Source organism: Amblyomma maculatum, chromosome 4 (assembly GCF_055883805.1).
Source record: "Amblyomma maculatum isolate TAMU_Amacu chromosome 4, ASM5588380v1, whole genome shotgun sequence".
NCBI lineage: Eukaryota > Metazoa > Arthropoda > Arachnida > Ixodida > Ixodidae > Amblyomma > Amblyomma maculatum.
The window spans coordinates 48,567,692-48,589,408 of NC_139347.1; the positions used below are offsets into that span (position 1 = coordinate 48,567,692).

General features: G+C 45.1%; 1 protein-coding gene across 11 annotated transcripts in view; it reads left to right on the plus strand.

Annotated features, from left to right (window-relative positions):
• LOC146190948 (uncharacterized) overlaps window positions 1-21,717 on the plus strand; it is a 98,941-nt gene that overhangs the window by 53,909 nt on the left and 23,315 nt on the right. For 8 of the 11 annotated variants that reach the window (XM_084601339.1, XM_084601338.1, XM_084601342.1 and 5 more), the window contains 4 exons: window positions 2,153-2,869; window positions 5,346-5,647; window positions 9,165-9,405; window positions 12,380-12,524. In XM_084601339.1, the coding sequence (XP_084457465.1) occupies window positions 2,153-2,869; window positions 5,346-5,647; window positions 9,165-9,405; window positions 12,380-12,524 (1,405 nt within the window). The remainder of the gene's footprint in view (window positions 1-2,152; window positions 2,870-5,345; window positions 5,648-9,164; window positions 9,406-12,379; window positions 12,525-21,717) is intronic. The other 3 variants (XM_084601343.1, XM_084601348.1, XM_084601340.1) reach the window with 2 other exon arrangements.

The window sequence follows — 21,717 nt, forward strand, 5'->3', positions numbered from 1 at the left end:
CGGTCGTGATTGAATCCGGGCACTCCGGCACAGTAGACGAGCGTCTTACCACTACCACCGCGATGGGGCGGACATCGTTTAGGGTTTTTGATAACTGCAGTGCTGTGGCTCTGAATTCAGCTTACAAGTTGGTTTTCAAGCGGCTGAGAGGGGTATGTGCATGCTTCACACCGGGTGAACCTCTAAAACTTTGTCTGCCAAATCACAGTGCACCCACGCCGAGCAACACAGGAAGAGGGTTTCAGCTGATTCCTTTTTTTTTCTTTCTTTATGATGAGGCAAATAAAGTCATAACAGCAGTATCTAGCTGTACTTGCAGCACCTGTGTAAACAGAGTGCAAAACGTAAAATACTGCCTGCACCAGCAGCGGCAAATCGTTTCCAGTTAGTACTGTGCAGACAGCCCAGCTTTCGTTGTTCACTATCGGTTGCAGCCACAGCCACCATCTGTCACAGCCTTTATCGCCAAAGCAATAGGAGGAATACTGCAGCTTGGTGCTGCTGGGCGTGTTGCTTGTGCAAATGGAATGCATTCACTTCCTGTCGCTGCTCGCAGTGGCAACCGAACTGACGTCCGGCTCTGATGCTTCACGAATCGGGTGAGGGCGAAAACGTTCTTGAAAGCAACGCAAACTCATTTTCGGTGTGGAGTAGTACAGATGTGCTGGAAAACCAGCTCATTGCCGGGAAGGCTCATGTGATTAGGCATACACTGAAGAGCGAACGGTTGTGGGCACAAGGCTTTGAGTGCCACATCTAAGGTTGACTGCGCAGAGAAGGCGAGAGCCCTGTTATGAAATGCTTGGAGAGCTGCTTTCAGTCTTTGTAGATTGTGTATGGAGGAGGGAGGTGTTAGGCTGGTGAACAGTTTGGTGGCATCGGCAACTCTGTCTGAACTGGAGAGAGAAGGTATACAGGGTAGTTGTGAGATTGCTGGCTGTAGGAAGGGAAGTGTGGAGAGCGGCAATTTTAAAGTGGCTTAAGGCACAGAACCGGGTTAAGTGGAAAAATATGAGAGAGGCCTTCGCCCTGCAGTGGGTATAATCAGGCTGATGATGATGATGATGATGAAGGCTGTTGGAAGTGAAAAGCTGACTGTTGTAAAAGGTGATAAGCACACGGCAGTCCACTTATAATGATATTGAGAAAACTGGAAAATTCAATCATTATAATCGGTTATCGCTATATCTGAACGAACAAAAAAAAGCACGCATCCACATTTTTTTTTTCCATGCATGTAGACTTGCCTACTATCCACTGATGGGTGAATTGGGTTGAACAGCGCTAACCATCGTAAAGAGCACTAGGCACTTTGTTACGGGATCAATAGCCATGAATAACTTAAGCATGCTTTAAAAAGTCGGAAATTCCCGCTCGCTCGAGCGGCAGCTGAAGCTTGACAATCGCTGAGCATTGCTTCCAGTAGCGCACACGCTGATGACAGTCTTTTTTGCGTGCACAAAACCGATCAGCGACTGGATGAACCACAGGACATCCGCAGCCTTGATCATTAAAATCGTACAGTGCGAATGCCCTTAATTTTTCTCTAGGCTTTCAGCCTTGAAAATCTGCAAGAAATTTCGATGAATCTGCTGTTTCATCTCTAGAGCTGATGCACCGTCAGCGTGGTCGGCGCCATCTTCCATGGACGCACAGTCGGTTACGGCCCCACTCTTTTGACGTTACTTCCGCACTCTTTTCGCGACGACAGGAAGCGATTGTGATGATGATAGCACTCATTTCCTAACCACACACAATGGCCCTCGCGGATTCCTCAACACCGGTCCGTTTCTTCGCTTGTGTCGAGTTTTCATGTCATTCTTTTCTTAGTTTTTATTTTTATCAAACATTCACACAAATTTTCGTGGTAAAGATGCACCGGACGGCGATAAAGCCAGCATTATATCCGATATGGCACTGATAATCAATCGCTATATCTGGTTTATTTCTACATTGGGGCAATGGGACAACTGATAAATCCCAAGAATGTGATCATTATAAGCGATATATTGTTATATCTGGTATCGTTATAAGCGGACTGCACTGTACTGCACATTCCAACTTATTCTGTGCACACTCTTGTTCATATTTAGGGGTTGGATATTCACATAATCAAACTTGTTAACATGTTTGTGCACCTTTGCCACTGCAGCCTGCAGCTAAGCGTCTGAGGTCAGAGCCTGAGGAGGAAGCACCTTTTCTGGCAATGACAAGCCGAAAACTGCGTGGCAGCCAGGGGGCTTCAGAGCCGCCAGAAAGCAGAGGCGCTTCCACCAGCTCCACCCCGAAGAAGGACACTGTGGGGCAAGCTTCCAAGCCCAGTGGTGTGGCGGCCTCAAAGAAATCGGCTGCACCTTCGACCTCTGAGAAGAAGGTGCTAGACTACGGTGTTAGTGCAGATGCAAAGGATTACCCACTGGTGACCGAGACTGTTCTTACTAATGAGCAGAGGCGACTGCTGCAAGCCCTAATAGTGAGCACCCAGAGCAATCTGCCAATCCAAGCTGCACAATCTGTTCAGCCTGGCTTTGTCTGCCCTCAGCTGGACCAGGAGGATGCTCTGGCAGCTGCCCTTGCTCTTGGCACTGGCGATGATGGTGGTACAGATGGGAAGCCAATGGCATCTCCTGGCAAGTCAAAGGCTTCTCCTCAGAAGTCAGCGAACTCTCCTGGGAAGCCAGCGGGCTTTCCTGGGAAGCCAGCGAGCTCTCCTGGGAAGCCAGCGAGCTCTCTTGTGAAGCCAGCGAGCTCTTCTGGGAAGCCGGCAGCCACTTCTGGAAAGCCGGCGGCCACTTCTGGGAAGCCGGCGGCCTCTTCTTTGAAGCAAAGGGCAGCATCCACTGCCCACCTCGAAGAGGCAGTACAGTCGGTGGGTGCCCGTTTTCTCGTGCTTCTACCATTTCAGCAGTGCAGGGTGTCACGTAAACGTGTAAGTGCTCTCTAATGGGACAGTCTACTGCCGGAGAGGAGTATAAAATTATTGGCATAATCTGGTTGATCTTACACTTGGTGGCAGTATCGAGGGAACAACTCAGTTTAATCAGGAATTCATATTTTAAATTGATCAGGAAAGTCAAGTTTTAGCAGGTGGTGGCATCACGTGATGTCATTTCGTTGCTACTGATATTTCATCTGTTTGGAGCATCTGAATGAATATACTACATTTCGTGATTATGCCACAGTGTCATACAGACTGGTATTTGTGTTCACATTAATTTAAGGCAGCCTACTTACAGTTACCTTTATTCTTTAATGTTCCTTGATCCGCTTTTAAAATGTGTTCAAAGCAGAAAACCGCATAACCAAAGATGCCGCCATATTTGTAGCGGTGCTGGCGCTGCCATCAGCAACGCTGCTATAAGCAGTAATGGTTGTGGGTACCTGCAGTTGGTTTCACCAGGTTTATTTAGTTTATTTATTCATTTCATTCAGTTTCAAGCTATCTTAGTATTCTAAGTTATAGTCTTAACAAAATCTGTGTATTGTAGTTAATGAGATGTTATGTGCACTACTTCGGCGGTATGGCAGTCGTGTTCATAGAGCTGCAAAAAGTTACTGCCCTAACTGTACGTCGTGTCCACGTCGTCGGTGTTTGTAGATGCAGACTACCGCTAAGATAACAAGACTGTCATATAGAAAAATTAAGTTTTAAATGGTTCCACCATGTTTCTTAACTCCACAACCAGGTATTCATTAATTTGGGTATGGAGCTTTCTAAAGAAGCAGGAAAAAATATTGAACAAGTCAGTAGACTATTCCTTTAAATGGGAACATGGGTCTTAAAAATTACTAGTGTAGTCAGAGTAATGCAGGAAACATTTTTTTTTTTGTGCAGGTTCATTTTATTCCTTATAAATTAATTCCTTGAGCACTTATTTACAGTCGCTTACCTTTTTCGGACTCTGAGGGTGAAATGGTTCACATAATTGAGCAGTCCAAGAAAATCCGTGAATTTAAAAAAAAAATTACTTCTGCTAAAAATCAGCTCTACAGGTCACAAACTCGCCCCCACCCTGCCTCGATGTTCCGTTTATATGCTATAGTCGTTATAGCATTGTGCAATTCTACTGTAAGCTGCTTCTGCCCACCGCGCACGCGCTAGCGTGATCCAATGTGGTGGGCGCGGCCGTCGCCAGTGTGCGCGCGCTGGCCGACGCGGCAAGCATGCAACTCGCTCAAGGCAGTCAATGCTGATGCCCCGCAGAAGTAGATCATGCTAAGCCGTAACCACTACAACCCTCCCATTGGAGTATCTCGGCCAGCCATGCTTTCGTCATGCTCATGCTGCGAACGAATGTACGTGCCACAAACAAGCACGCAACTGGTGGCACGACAGGCACTTCACTTTTGCAAAATTTTCTGAATTCAGAGATTTTTCGATAAGAACAACATATTTGTTTTCATGTGACAGTAGTCTTATCATTCCAGCCTGACTTATTATTCCCCTTTAATGGTCTCTTTATGGGGTATTTAGTGTGGGCAGGCTTAGCAAATGGTCCTCAAAGTAGGCCTTCTAGCCAGTGGCACTATCTGGTCCTTATGATGTTGTCATTGAACTGCCACCTGGTAGTATACATTGCAGCAGGCTGGCCGGTGCAAAGGAAATAGCCACGGAATAATGGATCAACCACAACCTAATAATGACCGGTTGACACTATTCACTGGACGACCTCCTCCTTTGCGGGGCATTTGCGGCTTTGTTCTTGAAATATATCCAACTCTGGTGCGTGTACGCGACATTTTATTCTCGGACAAAGAATTAGAAGTTTTCTGCAAGTTGGGCTGAAAAATTAGAAGAGTTCAACGCTGCTGAACCAAATATTGAGCGAGAGCAATAGCTGCGGGTGACCGAGCATTCTTCTAACTCTTCTTCTTCTTACGCAGCCCACACATAAAGCCCCGGCTTTAACCAAGCCGTATGAATGTGCCTTAGAGGCCTAGAGGATTAAGGAAATGCCAAGGTCCTGACAGGCTGATTCTAACATAAGCGTCCCATGTGAAACGAGAGACCCAAGTTGGCAGCTCCTGCCAGCCCACGTATAAAGCCCCTCTTTAACCAAGCCGTTTGAACGTGCCTTATTGGGCTCTAGGAGTAACATGAATGCGAGGGTCGGGCAGGCTGATTCTGACATAACCGTCCCACGTGAAACGAGAGACCCAAGTTGGCAGCTCCAGCAAGCCTGGGGTCGTCCACGGGGGTCGTCTAAAGGTCAAAGGTCAATGGTGGTCACCTGAAGGCTCAAACTGCGAGCAGTATTGCTTTCGCAATAAAATTTCATCACTGTACTTGCTTGTTGCTGCTTATGTCGCTGGGAATAACCGGTTCATTATTTCTTGGTTCTCAGCAGACAGCTGGAGCACCAAAGGGAGCACAGAAGGTGGCTGCCTCCACCACAGAGTCAAGCTTAAAGGGGAGCAGCCCCATAGAAGCTCCGCAGACGCCACGGAAGACTAAAGCGCGGCTCGCTGCTGCTGGGACCTTGGCCTCCCCAACGGAGGCCACACAGAGTACCCGTACCCGTCGGGAGATACGGCTCCCGGCCCGCTTTCAGGACTCAGCGCTGTATTTTTCACCAAATGGGGACCTTTATGACCCTGCACCATCCACATCCTCTTGGCAGCGGGGCCGCCTTCTGGCCACAGCCAGGTCAGTACAGGGGGCACAGATTGTGTTGCGCGTTCCGTCGACAGCTGTTGCATAATGCTGCAGGCTTGGTGAGATAAGTTTGGATGGGCCAGCAAGCTACCGCTGAGTCATTGAGTAAAACAGCTGGGTTTTTTGAGACATGCCTGCCAACTCTCGTGAATTATTCGGGAGATTTAGAATTTCAATTTAACCTCCAATTATAGTAAACCCTTGTTAACTCGAAGTTGTAAAATCCGGGAAAAATTTCGAGATAAGCAGAGTTTCGAGTTAAACAAAATGCCGAAAATTTCTAGCAACAACCCCTGGCAATCCGTCGTGCGCCGCCGCAACCAACGCTACCGTTACCGCTGGTGCACACTGCACGGAGCGACGGGACTCTGCGACAGAGGCACATTGTCAGCGTTGCTTTACCATCCCGTCGTCATTCGGTCACAGGGAGTACAGTTACGCTATATCCCGTTTCTGACACTACACAGCTTGAAATACAATAACACTAGATAAATTTTCTACGCATCGCGTTTAAAAAAAAAAATGGTCGCAGCGCAGCGGTGTGCTGCTACACAGCGATGCATACTTGCATTGCAAGCAGTGGCTTTCTCCTCCTTTCGAAAATTAACAATATCTAGCCACACTAGCCTTTTTATTTTTCCTTTACTACCCTACCAAGCTTTTACTGAATCGTCTCGATGCGCCCATATATGCATGGATCAGACGAAGTGAGCGTCTGCAGGTTTTTCACTCAAACCGGACTAGAAAAACAAACTTTGCTTGGAAAAAAAAAAAAAGCCAGGACGGAAATTGAGTAGCCTAAAGTCTTCTGTGATTGGCTGCCTTGCGAGCTGCTTCCGGGCGTTGCTCATAGCCTGAGTTGCTTTGGGACGTTAAACCCCACAAACCAACCAAACCATTTTGTTAGTGGTAAAAACACGGATACAAAGAACACGATACGCAAGGGACACCCGCTACACTGCAACTAGTTTTTACTGTACAAATACATTACATATATACGGTGAACCCGGATATATCGAATTTTGGTTATATCGAACTTTAGGAATATTCCCTTGAAAATCCCATGTAGAAGTATAGAAAAGCTGCGTCATATATCGAACTCAATTTCACCGATTGTTCGATATGCCGAACTCCGCACCACACACTGAAAAGTGTGCCTTCCCCAAAGACGATCGCATCGCCCTGGATATTCACTGGATTTCTGCCTTCAAGCAACCGTTTCTTTACTTGAAGTGTAGTGCCACAATGCATGATGTCATCGTTGCAGCCCTAGCCTGGTGTCATGCACTCTGGAGAAGTCTGGACGCCTATGCCACTTTTATTTGGCGACTGCATCGCCACTTCAAATGCTAGCTAGCTTCGCCTACGAGTTCATACATTTGTCCTGTTTAAGCTCGTAGAATTATAAAACTTCTTCGGCTGCCTTTTATTGATGTTATGACTATTTTGTATGGACAACGATAGGACCTATCTTGGTTCAGTATACCAGGGATTGACTGTACTTTGTCACTTTTATACTTCATCCGACATTACTTCCAGAATCTTTGTTATGAATGTTGGGAAAACTTCCAAGAAAATTTCCTGTGTTCAGTAGATCACACAGTACATTTGCCATTTGTTTATTGTACCGTAAAACCCATTTAAAGTAAAGTCACTCATACCGGCAAAAAGTTTTTTACTATATCAGGGTTTTTACTGTATCAGTCGTCAGTCATGGTATGTCCTTGAAGGTGCTGACTGGTGATAAATGGCTGCTAACTAAACAGGTCTTGTTGCTTCATGAAAAAAAAAAAAAAAAAGCTCTAAAGTAACTTTTATCCCTCTCTTATCATCTCATGTAATTTCTTTTTTTTTTTTTTAGTATTAAGATTTTTGTTTACATCTTGTGGAAGTATACCTCTTTAGCATGAGTGCGATGTGGCTACAAATAATGCAGCTGAGTTTGATTTCATGTGAAAACCAAATCCTTATGTAAACATGACATCATCTTCCGCTGTTTTTGTCATTTAAGAGGCAATAGATTAGAAATGCATGCGACAGTCAAGCATGGCAAGACCGCACATGCCGATCCTCTTCTTTTTGTCGCTGCTGCCTCGCGCTTTCCGCTGCACGGTGCTGCGAATGTTCGGCAATTTCTTCCTTTCGCTCCTTCTCGCTGCATTTTTACTCTTTTACTGCTGCCTTCTTTCCATGTTCGTAGCCAGCTTTATTCATTCATTTTTTGTGCGTGCCCATGCTTTCCTTCGCGGCTCCAAGGCCTATGTAAAGTTGACTTCTCCTCAGTGCTGGTAAGCCCGGTGGTAAAGCCATTTAAAAAGCTTTTCTTTTTTCTTTCAGAAAGAAAAGCTTTCCTCGTGAATCGCGGTTATAGGTAGCACCCATGCAACGATGTCACTTCATGGGAACTACGTCTCTTGGCCACACGCACTTTACTATAACTGATTTTTATCAAAAGGTCTTTTTACTAAGAAGGGAGAAGAATAGAAAGTTGTCTATGGAAGATTAACTGGGACGTCAGTTTCACTTTACTTGTGTTTTTACTACATCCAAATTTACTATTGTGGGTTTCTGCTGTACTTACTACGACATAGTGGCTGTTATTCGATGTTAGAAAACACGTTTGATTTTTGCTTATGCACATTTGTGCCGGTCCCAACTTACTCTGCAATCTAGCTCTACTGCCAATCTTTTTGCGGCGTGAGCCCGACAGAAAATCGCAGTGTCGGTGAGGTGTGGTTTTCTATCGGGCTCACGCCGCAAAAAGCTTTCAACGGTGCATGGCCGACAAACCGCAGTCGTCGCAACTGCCGTAGCTGGAGGCGGCGTATACGGCAGGTGCCCATGGACCAAACATCGCTGGCTCCGCGATCACGATCCGCGAGCAGTTTGCGGCGCCATGCAGCCCGCATGTCGCCATCTCCAGTCATGCTGTACGCGCCGTGAGAAGTACGTAGAGGCAGGCGGATCGAACATCGTCGGTGCGGACCACGCGTCACAGCAAAGTGTTCGTGATGCGTACATACAACGCGGCTGGCGATTGCGGAATCAATGATGTACGAGTGGTGTGTAGTGCTCAAGGTTGCGCTCGCAGTTCGTGCGTTCGTATTATCTGTTGTGGCGCAGGAGAGTGTTCGGACCATCTGAAATTTTGCACATTGTACACAATGCACTCTGGCGGGAGAATTTCGCGAATTCGTATCGTCCCGAAACTTGTATCAACCAGATTCATATCACCGAGATTTTACATACCACCATGCATTATAAGGAGAGCATGGTCTGGCTTTCCAAATGCGCAAGTTGAAATGGTAGACATGGTATTCATATATTCATATGTAATGTGGAGGTGGAAAAAACTATCTAGTTGCATGTCTAAATTTGGCTGGCCGCAACTAGACCACATTCTTGCTTAGGTTTTTGTGGAAACAAGCTAGATGTGGTTTTGAGATGGGTGATACTGTAGCAAGAGATAAGTGGAGATGACATTGCTCTGTCTGGCAACTTGGTGCAGCACCTCGAAGGCCCCCCAAGCAAGCCGTCCTCCGCCAATGCCCACTGTGCAGACCCAGGCTCCCACAGTGCCATCGGGGTCTTCATCACCAACTTCGTGGGACTCCTCATCATCATCTTCATGTTCATCATCGCCATCATCATCTCGCTCGTCATCTCCGTGTGACAGCTGCTGCAGAGATTCTGCAGATACATCTCAAGCTTCTCGATCATCCCACGTTAAATTTACAGGCAGTTCGCAGGTTAGTGCACCTATCTGTGGCATTCTCTGTATCTACTTGAAGCCGGCTTTGAATAGTGAGAGCAGTGGAGTAGTTAGTCATTGTTGGCCATCATTTAGGTTGTGCCATTTCCTGGTTCATTTTTACGGTGTTCGTTGGCTTTTGCACGCTGAACCTTGTTGGTTTCAAATTTCTGATGGCTTTTTTAACAATGCTAACTGATTGAGTAAGCCCCCCCATCTTCCTGGGGGTTTATCGATTCCTACACCTTGATACGTCCACTGTCAGGCAGTGACCATGACGGGCAAAAAGGAGGAGAGTTCAAGGACAAGAGGCATCATACAGATAGATGTCACATGTGTCATTGGCCAACAGTGCAGAAGGATGACGGAGGCGGTGGAGCAGAGAATTGGGACACCCTCATTTGGGAGGCCAGCTGTGTTAAAAGCAGCACCATGGGTGAAACACTATTTCTTGAGCCCAAGGGAAGAGGCACGAATGTGGCACCAGGCAGACTATCAGAGCTCGGCCAAACTTGAAAGCTGGGCCTGCAAAGGGGGGAATGGCATGAGGTGTGCAAAGCCCTCGCAGACAGGCTTGGGAAGGAGATTAAAAAAACCTTCACTGGGGTCCCTAAATCTTACTTGCTGTGCATGCACTAGCATTAAATGCTCTACTGCCTCATTTCTGCTGCACGTTTCTTTGAACAGAGTTAGACGAGTGGTACATTAGTTTAACGTGGCTTTTACATGGTTTAGCATTTGATTTTGGATTCTACTCACGGAGATCTTTTCAATGATATACGAGTTGACAATGTAACCTGAAGTTCAATTGTTCATTGCAGTCAACTAATTAACAGTTATTAACTATGACCTACAATTAGTGTAGTACAATTGTGCTCAGTATAAGCTATCTAACAACACAGGACTGATGCTATAGCATTAAGTTTTAATTTTTTAATCATGGGTAAATAGTGGCAATTATGACCTGCTACTAATCCAATGTAGTTACATGACTAGATGTTTTAGCATGAAGTTTAACGTTTAATCACAGTTAAATAATTAATGGTCCTGAAGCAAAAACCTGTAATCAGTTCAATACAATTATACTTGGCATAAGCTATTAGTGTATAGATGTAGCATAAAGTTCCATTTAATCATGATTAACCAATTAACAGTGATTAATTTATACCTGCAATTATTTCAGTGCGCAATTATGCTTTACACAAGTTATCCGAAAACACATTTGTGGCGCGATTATGCTCCACAGGGGCATAGCCTGTGGTAGTACAGTCGCCGGCCGATTTTTCGGACCCTCAAGGGCCAAGATAGCGTCCAGAAAATCAGGCAGTCCGAAAAAACGAATTCACGCAAAAAAAAAAGTCACTTTATTTAGCGAGCGGCTTGAAAAAGGGGTCAATATGCCTCCGTGGGACGCTACGTTGCCGTACAAGTAATACCTCTGTCACACTAGCAGATTTAATGTCATTCGAATCGAATGTCATTCGGTTTCTTTCGGTGCTACATAGTGAAATATAATGTCATTCGCAAATGGTGACAATTACGATCAGGTATGAAAGAATACTGCATTTAAGAAACATCAGTGCACATAAAAGGCATTTGAAATCACTGTGTAGCATTTTAAAGCTGATTCAAACATTTTTGTACGGTAATTCAAGTGAAAAGCATTACTTTTGGCTGTGCTGTAGCCTCTTGCTGTACACAGCCGAAAGCACCATCAGAGCTCGGGTTAGTTCACTGCTAGTTGGCAGCACAGCCTCTGGCTCCTCACTGTCGGAGCCCGAGTCATCACTTTCAAGCACCTGGCGAACAATTTCGTTGTCGGTGAGTTCAGCACACATAGCTCGCTGTCAGCGTTAGCAAACTGCTCCTACGTCACTTCCATGGGAATGGCTCCTGCAGCGCGCAAGTGCTCGATGAGGTCAGCAAATGAAGACAGCTGATGGGATTCACTGGTGCTATCATCGGATGACGACGGCACTTCATCTCTGATCACGAAACCAGCGTGGCGGAAGCAATTCCGCAGTGTCTCCTCGGTCACCGACTTCCATGCATCGGAAAGTATGCTGAGTGCAGACAACAAGTCGACACTGTAGGTTTTGCCGCTGTACATGCATAACACCATGCAACTAAGCACGCGTGACCGATAGAGGTGCTTGAGTTTCCGGATAACGCCCGGCGTTAGTGTCCGCTAGTTGATGCAGCGATGTAAACGGCACAACACACAACATGTGAATGGTGACCGTGGCGACTGACAACTGTGCAGGACGGCAGCACGGCAGAGCTGGCACTGGCGGGACGGTGCAGCAATTCATATCATCATAGCCTGCTACCAAGGCTATGATGATATGACACGTTGGTTCGAGATAATAGAAAACCAAAATGGAACCGGCACTGTTTGCATTTTCGGTAGCTCTTGAGTTGCGAGTCGAAAGAAAAAGTCCGGAAAATTGAACGAGAAGGATTTCAAACGTTCGAAATTTTGGTTGGTGTTATACATTGACTCTATGGAGTGCGTGGCGGTGCCATGGCAAGGTCCGGAAAATTGGGTGTCCGAAATATTGGTCGGCAACTGTATTCAGGTGTCAGAACACCCCCCATGATATTTTCTTAACCCTCCTTCGTCTTTTGGCCTTTTTATTATTTTTGTTTATTTTTTGCCCTTTTTTTTTTTTTACTGATGGCGTATAACACCCTGAACAATATTTCTCGCCACACCACAGATACTCGACAACCTACACAGCCACTGCGGACACATTCTGTACACACATTTTGTACAAGCCACGCATGAGCCAAATAATGCTACGCATTGAGAAATCAGTCATGCTTTTCATGCCAGAAGCTAGCACTAGTAAGACCACATCAAGGAAGGAGTGTTGGGCATTTGCTCTTCTCACTCAGCAGTGAGTTTGGCCAAAGTTTGCTTTCAAACTGGTCAGAGGCCACACAAAGAGGGGCTTTGCGGTCTTTTTCAGGCTGCCCACATGAATGGTGGCCGGACCCTTAGGCAGCTGTCACGCCTCAAGACTGATGGCTTTGTGAGCCTAAACTCTATCTCAAATTCACAGGCATCCACCACTCCTGAAGGCTCCATTGACATCGACGTGGAGTCTGTGTCAGGTGAGTTGTTCTCTACTCAAATGTTTGAAGAATTCATACTACGACGTTTGATTACTTCTCGTACAGGTTGGCCAATTGATTGAGTGGAACTGAGAAACGAAACACGCTTGGTGCACCAGCAACTTTATGCTTATTCATTTTCCTAGGATGAGTATTATCTAACAAGTCGTGACCATTAACTAACTATAATTGAACCCATTTACGCTGAACTTAAACAAGGCAACACCTGCGAGATCATTGTAGCATCTAATTCGATACAATATTGATGGTGAAGCTGACATGAAAAGGCACTAGATGTGCAGCTCTCCTTACTTCTTCTTTTCGCACTCTCTCTTCCTTCCTTCATTTTTTTTTTTTTTTTTAATGTATAGCAGATGCACCAGCCCACATAAGTGTCGTTGCCTATGTTACAGTCTGATGTAGCTCAATAATGAAGCACCAGATGCCCCTCAAGAAAGGTCCTTCCAGCCAATGGTTTTTACGACTCCATGGTTAATCAGGTCAAGCCTGTGACCTCTGATGTCCTGCGCTGTCACACTAGCAGGTCCAAGGAGTTATCTATGATGTCTTGAGAATTGAGCAATGACATTAGCTAGAAAGCTTTCGTTGACTGGTATTAGCCGTGTTCTCAAGTTGTATCCCACTGTCGCACTCTTCGCACTGGAGATACTGAACATCTTTTTTTATCGTTGAAATTAAGTCTGGATGTTATGAACACAACTGTCATACCGTATTAATTCATAATGTATCCCGAAGCCTACATGCTGGTGGTGTGCCCTACATGGTACTGAATGTGGGCATAGCTATGGTGACACAACAAAGGTCTGTTTATCGCTTGATTTTCATTATGAGATTTGGGTGTTCATTCCTGAGACGTCATTTCGTGCGTCAGTTGCTTAGTTTATTTAACAAGTGTCATTGTGGACCAGAAATTTGTGTGCACATATGCTTATTATTAGAGTTGAACCCGGATATATCGAACTCGAAGGGGATCACGAAATAGTTCGATATATCGATAATTCGATATGCAGAGATCGAATTCAGATGCCACTTGCGATCGTGAAAAACGATACTGTATTTACCGCGTAATCAACCCACTCGCAAAATGAACCCACCCTCCACTTTTGCCTCCGAGAATGTGGAAAAAAAAAAAAAAAGCATTCGGAAGCGCGTCTTTCCGTTCTGACCGTCGCATTCACAGCTTATTTATTGGCAGCGCGCCAAGATGCTACGCAGCGATAACGTCAGGGCATGTTTATCTTTTGACTGTACTTATGATACATCCTGCGGTGGCAGGCAGCGAACTTGGCAGAGTGCCCGTGATGGCTTGATTGCACAAGCCTGGTCCACCGGCACAAAATTATTGGAAGCGTGATAGCTGCAAATGCCGTTTGAAGCGAACAATGCTAAAAGTCTGTGTCATGATCGCAGCTGACCGTATGCTTTCATTAATTCATAGATGCAAGAATAAACGACTCTCTCAAAAAAAAAAAAAAGTTTGCCGCTTGTAACGTCCACAGTCGCCATGGCTTACGCTGCGCCACACGTTCAGCACTACAAGTAACGACAACTCTCGCAAAAGAAAGAAAAAATGATTCAGCTTCTTAACGTCCGCAGTCGTCATAGCATATGCTACGCCACACGTTCAGCATGACGGCAATGACGAACGACTCCCGCAAAAAAAAACAACAAAAAAAAAACTGCCGCTTCTTAGCGTCCGCAGCCACCGTAGATTACGCACGTGCAGCACAATGACACGAGATGCGCATCGCACGGCAGCCGCCGCACGCAGAGCGTTCGCAACACACACTGGAGAAAGCGTCTTCCACGGGCTGAGCTGGCTTTTCAGCGCATGTGTAGTGCGTGCTGCTGCTAACGAATACCGGGAAAGATAGAGGAAGGGGAGAGATAAAGCTCGGAAGAAGAGTGGGCACATCCTTGCGCTTTGCTCTATCGCGTTTTTCCTCTCTCCCGAACACCGCGTCTCCATTGGTTCCCTCGTTCCTTCAGGCACATGGCTTGCAAACGTCATGTGCTGACGGGCCGCAGCGATCACCACAGGTGCGGGCGCCTTTGAGGAAAGGGCGTGGCACTGTCCTAGACCAGGCGTCGCCGAACTGTGCCCTCTCATTCCTTCCGCACCACGTGTGGCTTGAAAACGTCAAGCGGCAAACAGCCGAGGGTGATGCGATTGTCTTTGGGGAAGGCACACCGTCCAATGCATGGTACGGAGTTCGATATATTGAATGACCGGGGAAATTGAGTTCGATATATGACGCAGCTTTCCTATACTTTTACATGGGATTTCAAGGGGATATTTCATGAATTCGATATAACCGGGTTCGACTTAGTAGGATTGGACTCTGGCTTTTATTTTTGAAAATCTGACAGTCTTTTATTGCTGTCCTTTTTTCAGAAGTCTAATGTGTAGACATCCTGTGTGGTCAAAAGTTGCTTAAAGTTTTTCTCATTGTTTATGTCAGCATGAAACAGTTTATTACAGTTAATATGTAAATTACAACGATTAAGGTGCAAACTAACGTGGAACTGTGTTTGTACAAGGACTTCCTGTCACTATCAAAATGCAACTTAAGTTATGTTAGGTATAGTCGCCTTTATAGCGAAGCGCTTGGGACCTTAAAATCCTTTATTGACACTTTGCTTCATTGTAAAAGTCGCAGATGGTATCACGTGCAGTAGAGAAGGTTAGGCATGTTCAGAACAATAAAAGCATAATTTAACATTAATTCAAGTATTACAGTCCGAACATCAGGTCATTTCATAGGCTCCCAATTGGTACGGGGCAAAATCCGCCACTGCTGACACCAGCTTTTTCACCCTGTTTGCGCTTGTTGTTGACGGAGGTCGCCACTATTGGCTTCCATGTCTAAGCTAACCACAGTTTACTGCGGTTTACTACAGCTTGCTACTTAGCGCAACATCCGAAAGAGAGCACGAGGACTGTTGTGCCTTTAGTTTTGCTTTTTGCCGGCAGGCTACTCTGGCGCCATTCGTCAAACGTTTCGGTAGCTCCGCCCTTCGCGCCTTTTTTGTTGTTTGATACCAAATTTCTTCCTTGTATAGGCAAATTCGCTGTACTGGTCTTCGTTGTACAGGCGTTCACAATACATACGAAAGGTGAGAACGCGGCTGGGACCTACAAAATCCTTCGCTATACAGGTTACTTCGCCGCAGAGGCGTTCGTTGTAGAGGCGTTCGACTGTAGCTAGAAGACGAAATTCAAGTGGAAGTTTACTTCCAAGAATTAGATTGACATGTTATCTTTATTTACAATACTGTTAGTCATGGGGCTGTTACAGTCATTAGACGTGACACGAAAGGGGTCTACAGGATCACTTGCAAATGTCATATAAATATGCAAATTGATCATAACTTACAATTACAACTGGCTGGAATGTGGGACTCATGTGCTCTATGTGTTCTATCTGCTGATGGTGGCGATGAAACTGTCACTCCAGCGTCGGGATAGCTGCATAACACCCACGCATGAATTAACATAATAGTCCTCTATTCAGCTGATAAGTATACTTAACGGAATAACAGGCCCATGTCACTTGTATTTCCCAGTCTTGAGAGGTATGTAAGTGAACAAAGCATTACCATAAATTACATTACTACACTGCTTATCCGAACCCCTCCTGGTTTCCTGATTTAATTAATTTTCGACTTTGATTTAGCATAAAATATAGTCAGCACCTGCTAGCTGTGCCTTGTAAGCCAAGAATACTGACCTCTCAATTCAGTGTATTTATATTGATGTCCGACATCTTTGTGGTATCATTGCAAACACCACAGAACCAGCACAACTTGATTGCTAGAAGTTTGACGCTCAGTGCTCAATCTATTAGACCTCATTTAGGCTTACTGCAGCAATGCGGTTTGTGGCTAAAGTGCCACTTGTGTGTATATTGCAGAAGCTTACTATTTCGAGCTTCAAGGGAAATTAAAAATGAGTTGTAATAAAATAGGGTTAGAGCTACTATTTAATGGGGATGACATTCTTTATGAATTTCACATACACAGATCACATTGTGCACATCTGATAGCTAGCTTCGTTGCCAGGTGTCTCCACTGTGCAAACTGGAGTCCCCGCAATTTGTGGGGCGCTTCTGGGCCAAGTCCTTACAGCAGAAACGTGCAAAGAAGTAGCAGTGAAGCAGATGGGAATTGTATGTGGCTGTGGCTGTAAGAAAATGGCAACCTGTTTTAATGGGAAAATTTCATATCCATAAAAAAAAACATGCCACTCTCCCAACTTTTGTACTATTACAGTATCAAAGGTGACTGATTGCATGGCTAAACAATAAGTTAGGTGTGTGAATATAGTAAAACCTCGTTACAAGAGACACTCAAAGGACCCGAAAAAGATTAAGCGAGGCCTCTTGTAACCAAAAATTCTTAAAACACTGTGTTGATCAGTTTATTGCAGATCAGCATACAAATGCATTCACTCGCATTAGCAGGAAATTGGTCAGGAAAGCTGAAAAAGAAGTCCTTCATATTAGTAGTATGTCTTTTTGTAAGTGCAGAGTGTATTCCTTCTCAAATACTGGAGGTAAAGCACTTTGCTTTGCGAGCCTTACTGTTGCTCACAATGCCTTTTAAGCGCTCTTACGTGCTCGTCACCCTCAGATGCTCACACGTTTTCCTCTGAAATGTCCTCGTAGTCATCTTGTATGGCACATCTGCCTTTTACTGGCGCGAGAATTGCACAGTCTGTAAGCTCTCTCTTCGGTGGCACTCAAGGTCCACTATCTGTAGATACGAATTCCTAAAAAAATTCTGGTACCTCAGCAGTCTCTTGGATGCTTGCCAAGCTTCATATTCAAGGAAGCTCTCCACAGTATCCATATATGGGCCCTCCTACATCATGTCATCACATTTAAAACCTGCTTGTCTGAAATGGTTCTTGCAGCTTCGCTTCTCAGGCCATTCCAGACATTTGAAATTATCTGACTTGCAAAATTCGCATCAATTACTATTGTACAGTCTTGCTGCCTGTCGAGTGTTCTACCAACCTTGTTTTGTACAGCAACTTGACAGAGTGCATAATCCCTTATTCTATTGGTTGAAGATAGGGTGTAGAATTTGGAGGGAAAAAATAACTTCGGTGGCCTTGAGCACGAGAACTTTGGTGCTGCAAGAAGCATTGTCCACAAAGAGAAAGACATAGGATTTTGAGCTTTCATCTTGTGATAAAATTTTAACATTGAGAAGTTAAAAAGGCTGGATGTCATTCATGTATATTGGTTTGCTTCCTAGATGACAGTAACACAATGCCAGGGACTGAAACAACAGGGCCGTTTTGACTTTCCCATCATGGGGAAGCGTTCCTTCTCAGTTCCTGACATATTGCAACAAAAAGGATGCTGATATGGGACAGAATTTAGCTAAAGGAATCTGAAATGCAGCATGTACGAGTTGAGTTAGCATGCTTCAGCTTTATTGCATGAGCATACGTGGGTTGTGTCTCTTTTTAAGTAAGGAAGAACTTACTATAGGGTCTTGAAACAGTTGTCCTTAGTAACAGAGTGTCTCTTGTAACCATGTCTGTTGTATGCAATATTGCTGACATGGCAGACATAGGAAAACCAACCAAACCATTTTCAAATGTCTCTTTTAGCTGAGTGTCTCTTGTAACACTGTCTCTTGTAACAATATTTTACTGCTGAATTTTTAGTTTGAAGGGAATACGATACAAGCTCATTGACTCTCATAAGACCACAAAAATTGTCAAATGTTTATTATTTACAAATATACTGCAGGACACTTTTTGCCCTAGCAGAAGAGATGAGCGATTTGAACAGCATACAAAGGTAATGTTATTACTGGTAGGAACAATACAGTCAAACTCTGTATACTGAACTCGAAGGGAATCTCAATATTGTTCGATATGCAGAAATCAGCTTGAGACGTGTGCTTGTGATCGTGAAAAATGATACTGTATTTGTCACGTAATCAGCCCACTCGCATAATGAACCCACCCTCACCACTTTTGGCGCCAAGAATCCGAAAAAAAAAAAAAAAAAAATTAGTCGGTGAAAAAAGTTAGTCGGTGGCGCATGTCTTCATTTTGGCCGTCGCATCCACAGCTCATTTATTGGCAGTGCGCTGAGATACAGTGCAGTGGTAACGTCGCGGCATGTTTATCTTTTGACTGTACTTTTCATGTTAGCTCCTGCGGTGGCGGGGAGCGAACTTGGCAGAGTGCCCATGATGGCTTGGTTGCACAAGCCTGGTTTCCTTAACGTCCGCAGCTGCCATATCTTACGCTACGCTGCACGTTCAGCACGACATTAATGATGGACGACCCTCGCAAACAAAAAAAATTGCAGTTTCTTAACGTCTGCAGCCACTGTAGCTTATGCTATGCCGCACTTTCAATACGACATGGATGGACTCCGCAAAAATAAACAAAAAAAATAAAAATAAACAACCTGCCGCTTCTTAACGTCCGCAGTCGCCATAGTTTATGCTGTGCCGCACGTTCAGCACTACAAGGATGGTCGACTCTCACGAAAAAATGAAAAATCTGCTGCATCTTAACATCCACAGCCGCCATAGCTTATGCTGTGCTGCACATTCAGCACTATGACACAAGACGCGCATCACACGTCATCCGCCGCGCACAGAGGGTTCACACACTGGAGAAAGCAGCCGACATTGTATCTGCCACGGGCTGAGCTGACTTGTCAACGCATGCGTAATGCGTGCTGCTACGAACAAAGACTGGGAAAGAGAGGAAGGGGAGAAAGAAAGCTCGACGGAAGAATGGGCACACCTTTGCGCTTCGCTCTATCGCATTGTTTCCCCTCTCCCGAACACCACGCCTGCATTGGCTACATCTGCTCCTACCGGCTGTTGTTGTAGTTGTCCTCATAAATGCCGCATACCCACAAGGGGGATTGGTGACGACCAGGCGGTGATTACAGTTGCTGATATTTCATTGTGTAGAATTGAGATTAAAATTTTTATAAAATGCCAAATTGGTTCCCTCTCGTTCCTTCACACGCATGGCTTGCAAACGTTATGTGATGGCACGAGCAAAAGATCACCTTTGTTGAAAGAGCACGGCATTACTGTAGACCAGCCCTCGCCGAGCTGTTCTCTCATTCCTTCCTCGCGTGGCTAGAAAGCGTCTCGCTGCAAACGGCCGAGGGTGATGCAAATGTTTTTGGGGAAGGGCGGAAGGCTCACTTTCCAGTGCGTGGTGCGGAGTTCGATATATCGAACGACTGGTGAAATTGGAGTTCGATATATGGTGTAGATTTCCTATACTTTTACGGGGTATGTTCAAGGGGATATTCCGTGAGTTCGATATAACCAGATTTTAATTACCTGGGTTCGATATATCTGGGTTCGACTGTAGTACAAAAATAAGCAACACAATAAAATACACAAGGCACAATGTAAGAAGGGATCAGCTTCTAGTCAACCGAGAGCAGGCGCTTTTCATTCAGCCATGAAATTTGATGACTCAAAATTCCTAGGCAGTAATGAATTCTAATGTGAGGGTATGGTAAAGTTTCATTAGCGATGTTGGAGAATCCTGCCACATATATTTTGAAAAAATTGATCTGGCATCTTTTCTCTGAATATTTTTTGGTCACTTTTTAGGTGAAGATTCCACAGGACAGCTGCATATTCCAGTTTCGAACATGTGCATGATTTTGTTTTTGTATGTACCAAAAGTTTGGTGTTTATTGGGGAATTTTTTAATCTTCTCTTCAGAAACCACAGCTTACCTAGAGCAGAATTTGAAAATCAGCTATACGATCCAACCAAGTGAGCTTGTTTGTAAGCGTGACACCAGATATTTGTGTTTACTAACTCCAAGATTGTCCTAATGTCGAAGTATTGAATGAACAAAATCAATAAATTCATCCCAGTTTAATATATCTTTATTAGTATTTAAGAACTATGTAGTGATCGCCGTTTAAGGGGTAGGGTCACCAAAATTTTGTGCTGTACTCATGTTGTTAATAGTGCGTAGCGATTCCGTAAGCATAGAGCACGGTGTCAGAAGCTCAAAATCGCATTACCGTATTCATTATCGTATTATTAGTGCACAGCAGTTTCGGTTTGTTTGTAGTTGTCAGGTCTTTACTGGACGTCACAAAACAGAAGACATAACATTGAAATGCGACGTGGGCCAAAACGTCAACTAGTAGGCGCATCGTTTGCTCTGTTTCCATTGATAGTCCGCCATATGCTCTCATGGCGGAGTCACACTGCGAAAAGGGTTGACCAACTGTGTCCGTAAACATGTTTGCGTCATTTTGGTGATCCTGTTACGCCGTGCCAACACGAAATATTGTCGCCTGTGAACAGCTGTCACCAACTCGCTCTCTGACAACTTGTTGCTTGCTGATGTCGGCCACTCACTTCGCTACAATTTTGCCCAAATTCCCACTCCATGCGAGTGGCTGGGAAAAATTAAAAAGCGAAGAGAGGCTTTGACTATGAAGGAGCATGCGCTAATACTCACGAGTATATAGATTGAATTGCACTGATCGGGGCACTGCTTTCGTGCCCGGAACAGTTGTTGGAGAGCAAATTTGGTCGATTGAGGACAGTCGTCATACGCACGTTTTATTGAGCTTATTTTATTATAAGATAGGCTTCCTATAGTAAAGCGGTGACGGAAGACGACTCTTTATTACAGCGTTGATTCGCTGACCCTTTCCGAAATGCTGTCCAGCGAAACCGACCAGGCCTAGCGACGAGTAGGGCAGGCAGAGAGCAGCGCGGTTCGTTGCTTGGCACGCTCGCAGGAGGTGCCGTTGCCAAAGGCTTCGCCCTTGTGCATGCATGGTACTGTTACACGAGTATATCAGCAGTCCTGATAACATTTGTCTTCTGGTACAAGGTCAAGGAGTGCTACACTGCCTCACTCACTGCTGCGCCATGGGCCACTCCTGTCTCGGCTACGTACAGCGACCGACAACAGCGCCGCCCGCAAACCGTTGCCGCGCTGTCGGTGGCAACCTTCGCAGATTTTATTGAATGGACATTGCCAGAAAAAAGTAATTTGGCTACAGTGAGCCGTCGTGCTGTCCGTGCATTAGAATTGTTAGAACGCTGCCACTCTGGTATACGCATGGATGCAATAGAAAGAGCAGCCGATACGAGCTGACCAGCAGCACCGTCTCTTATGTCAGCAAACTGTGCA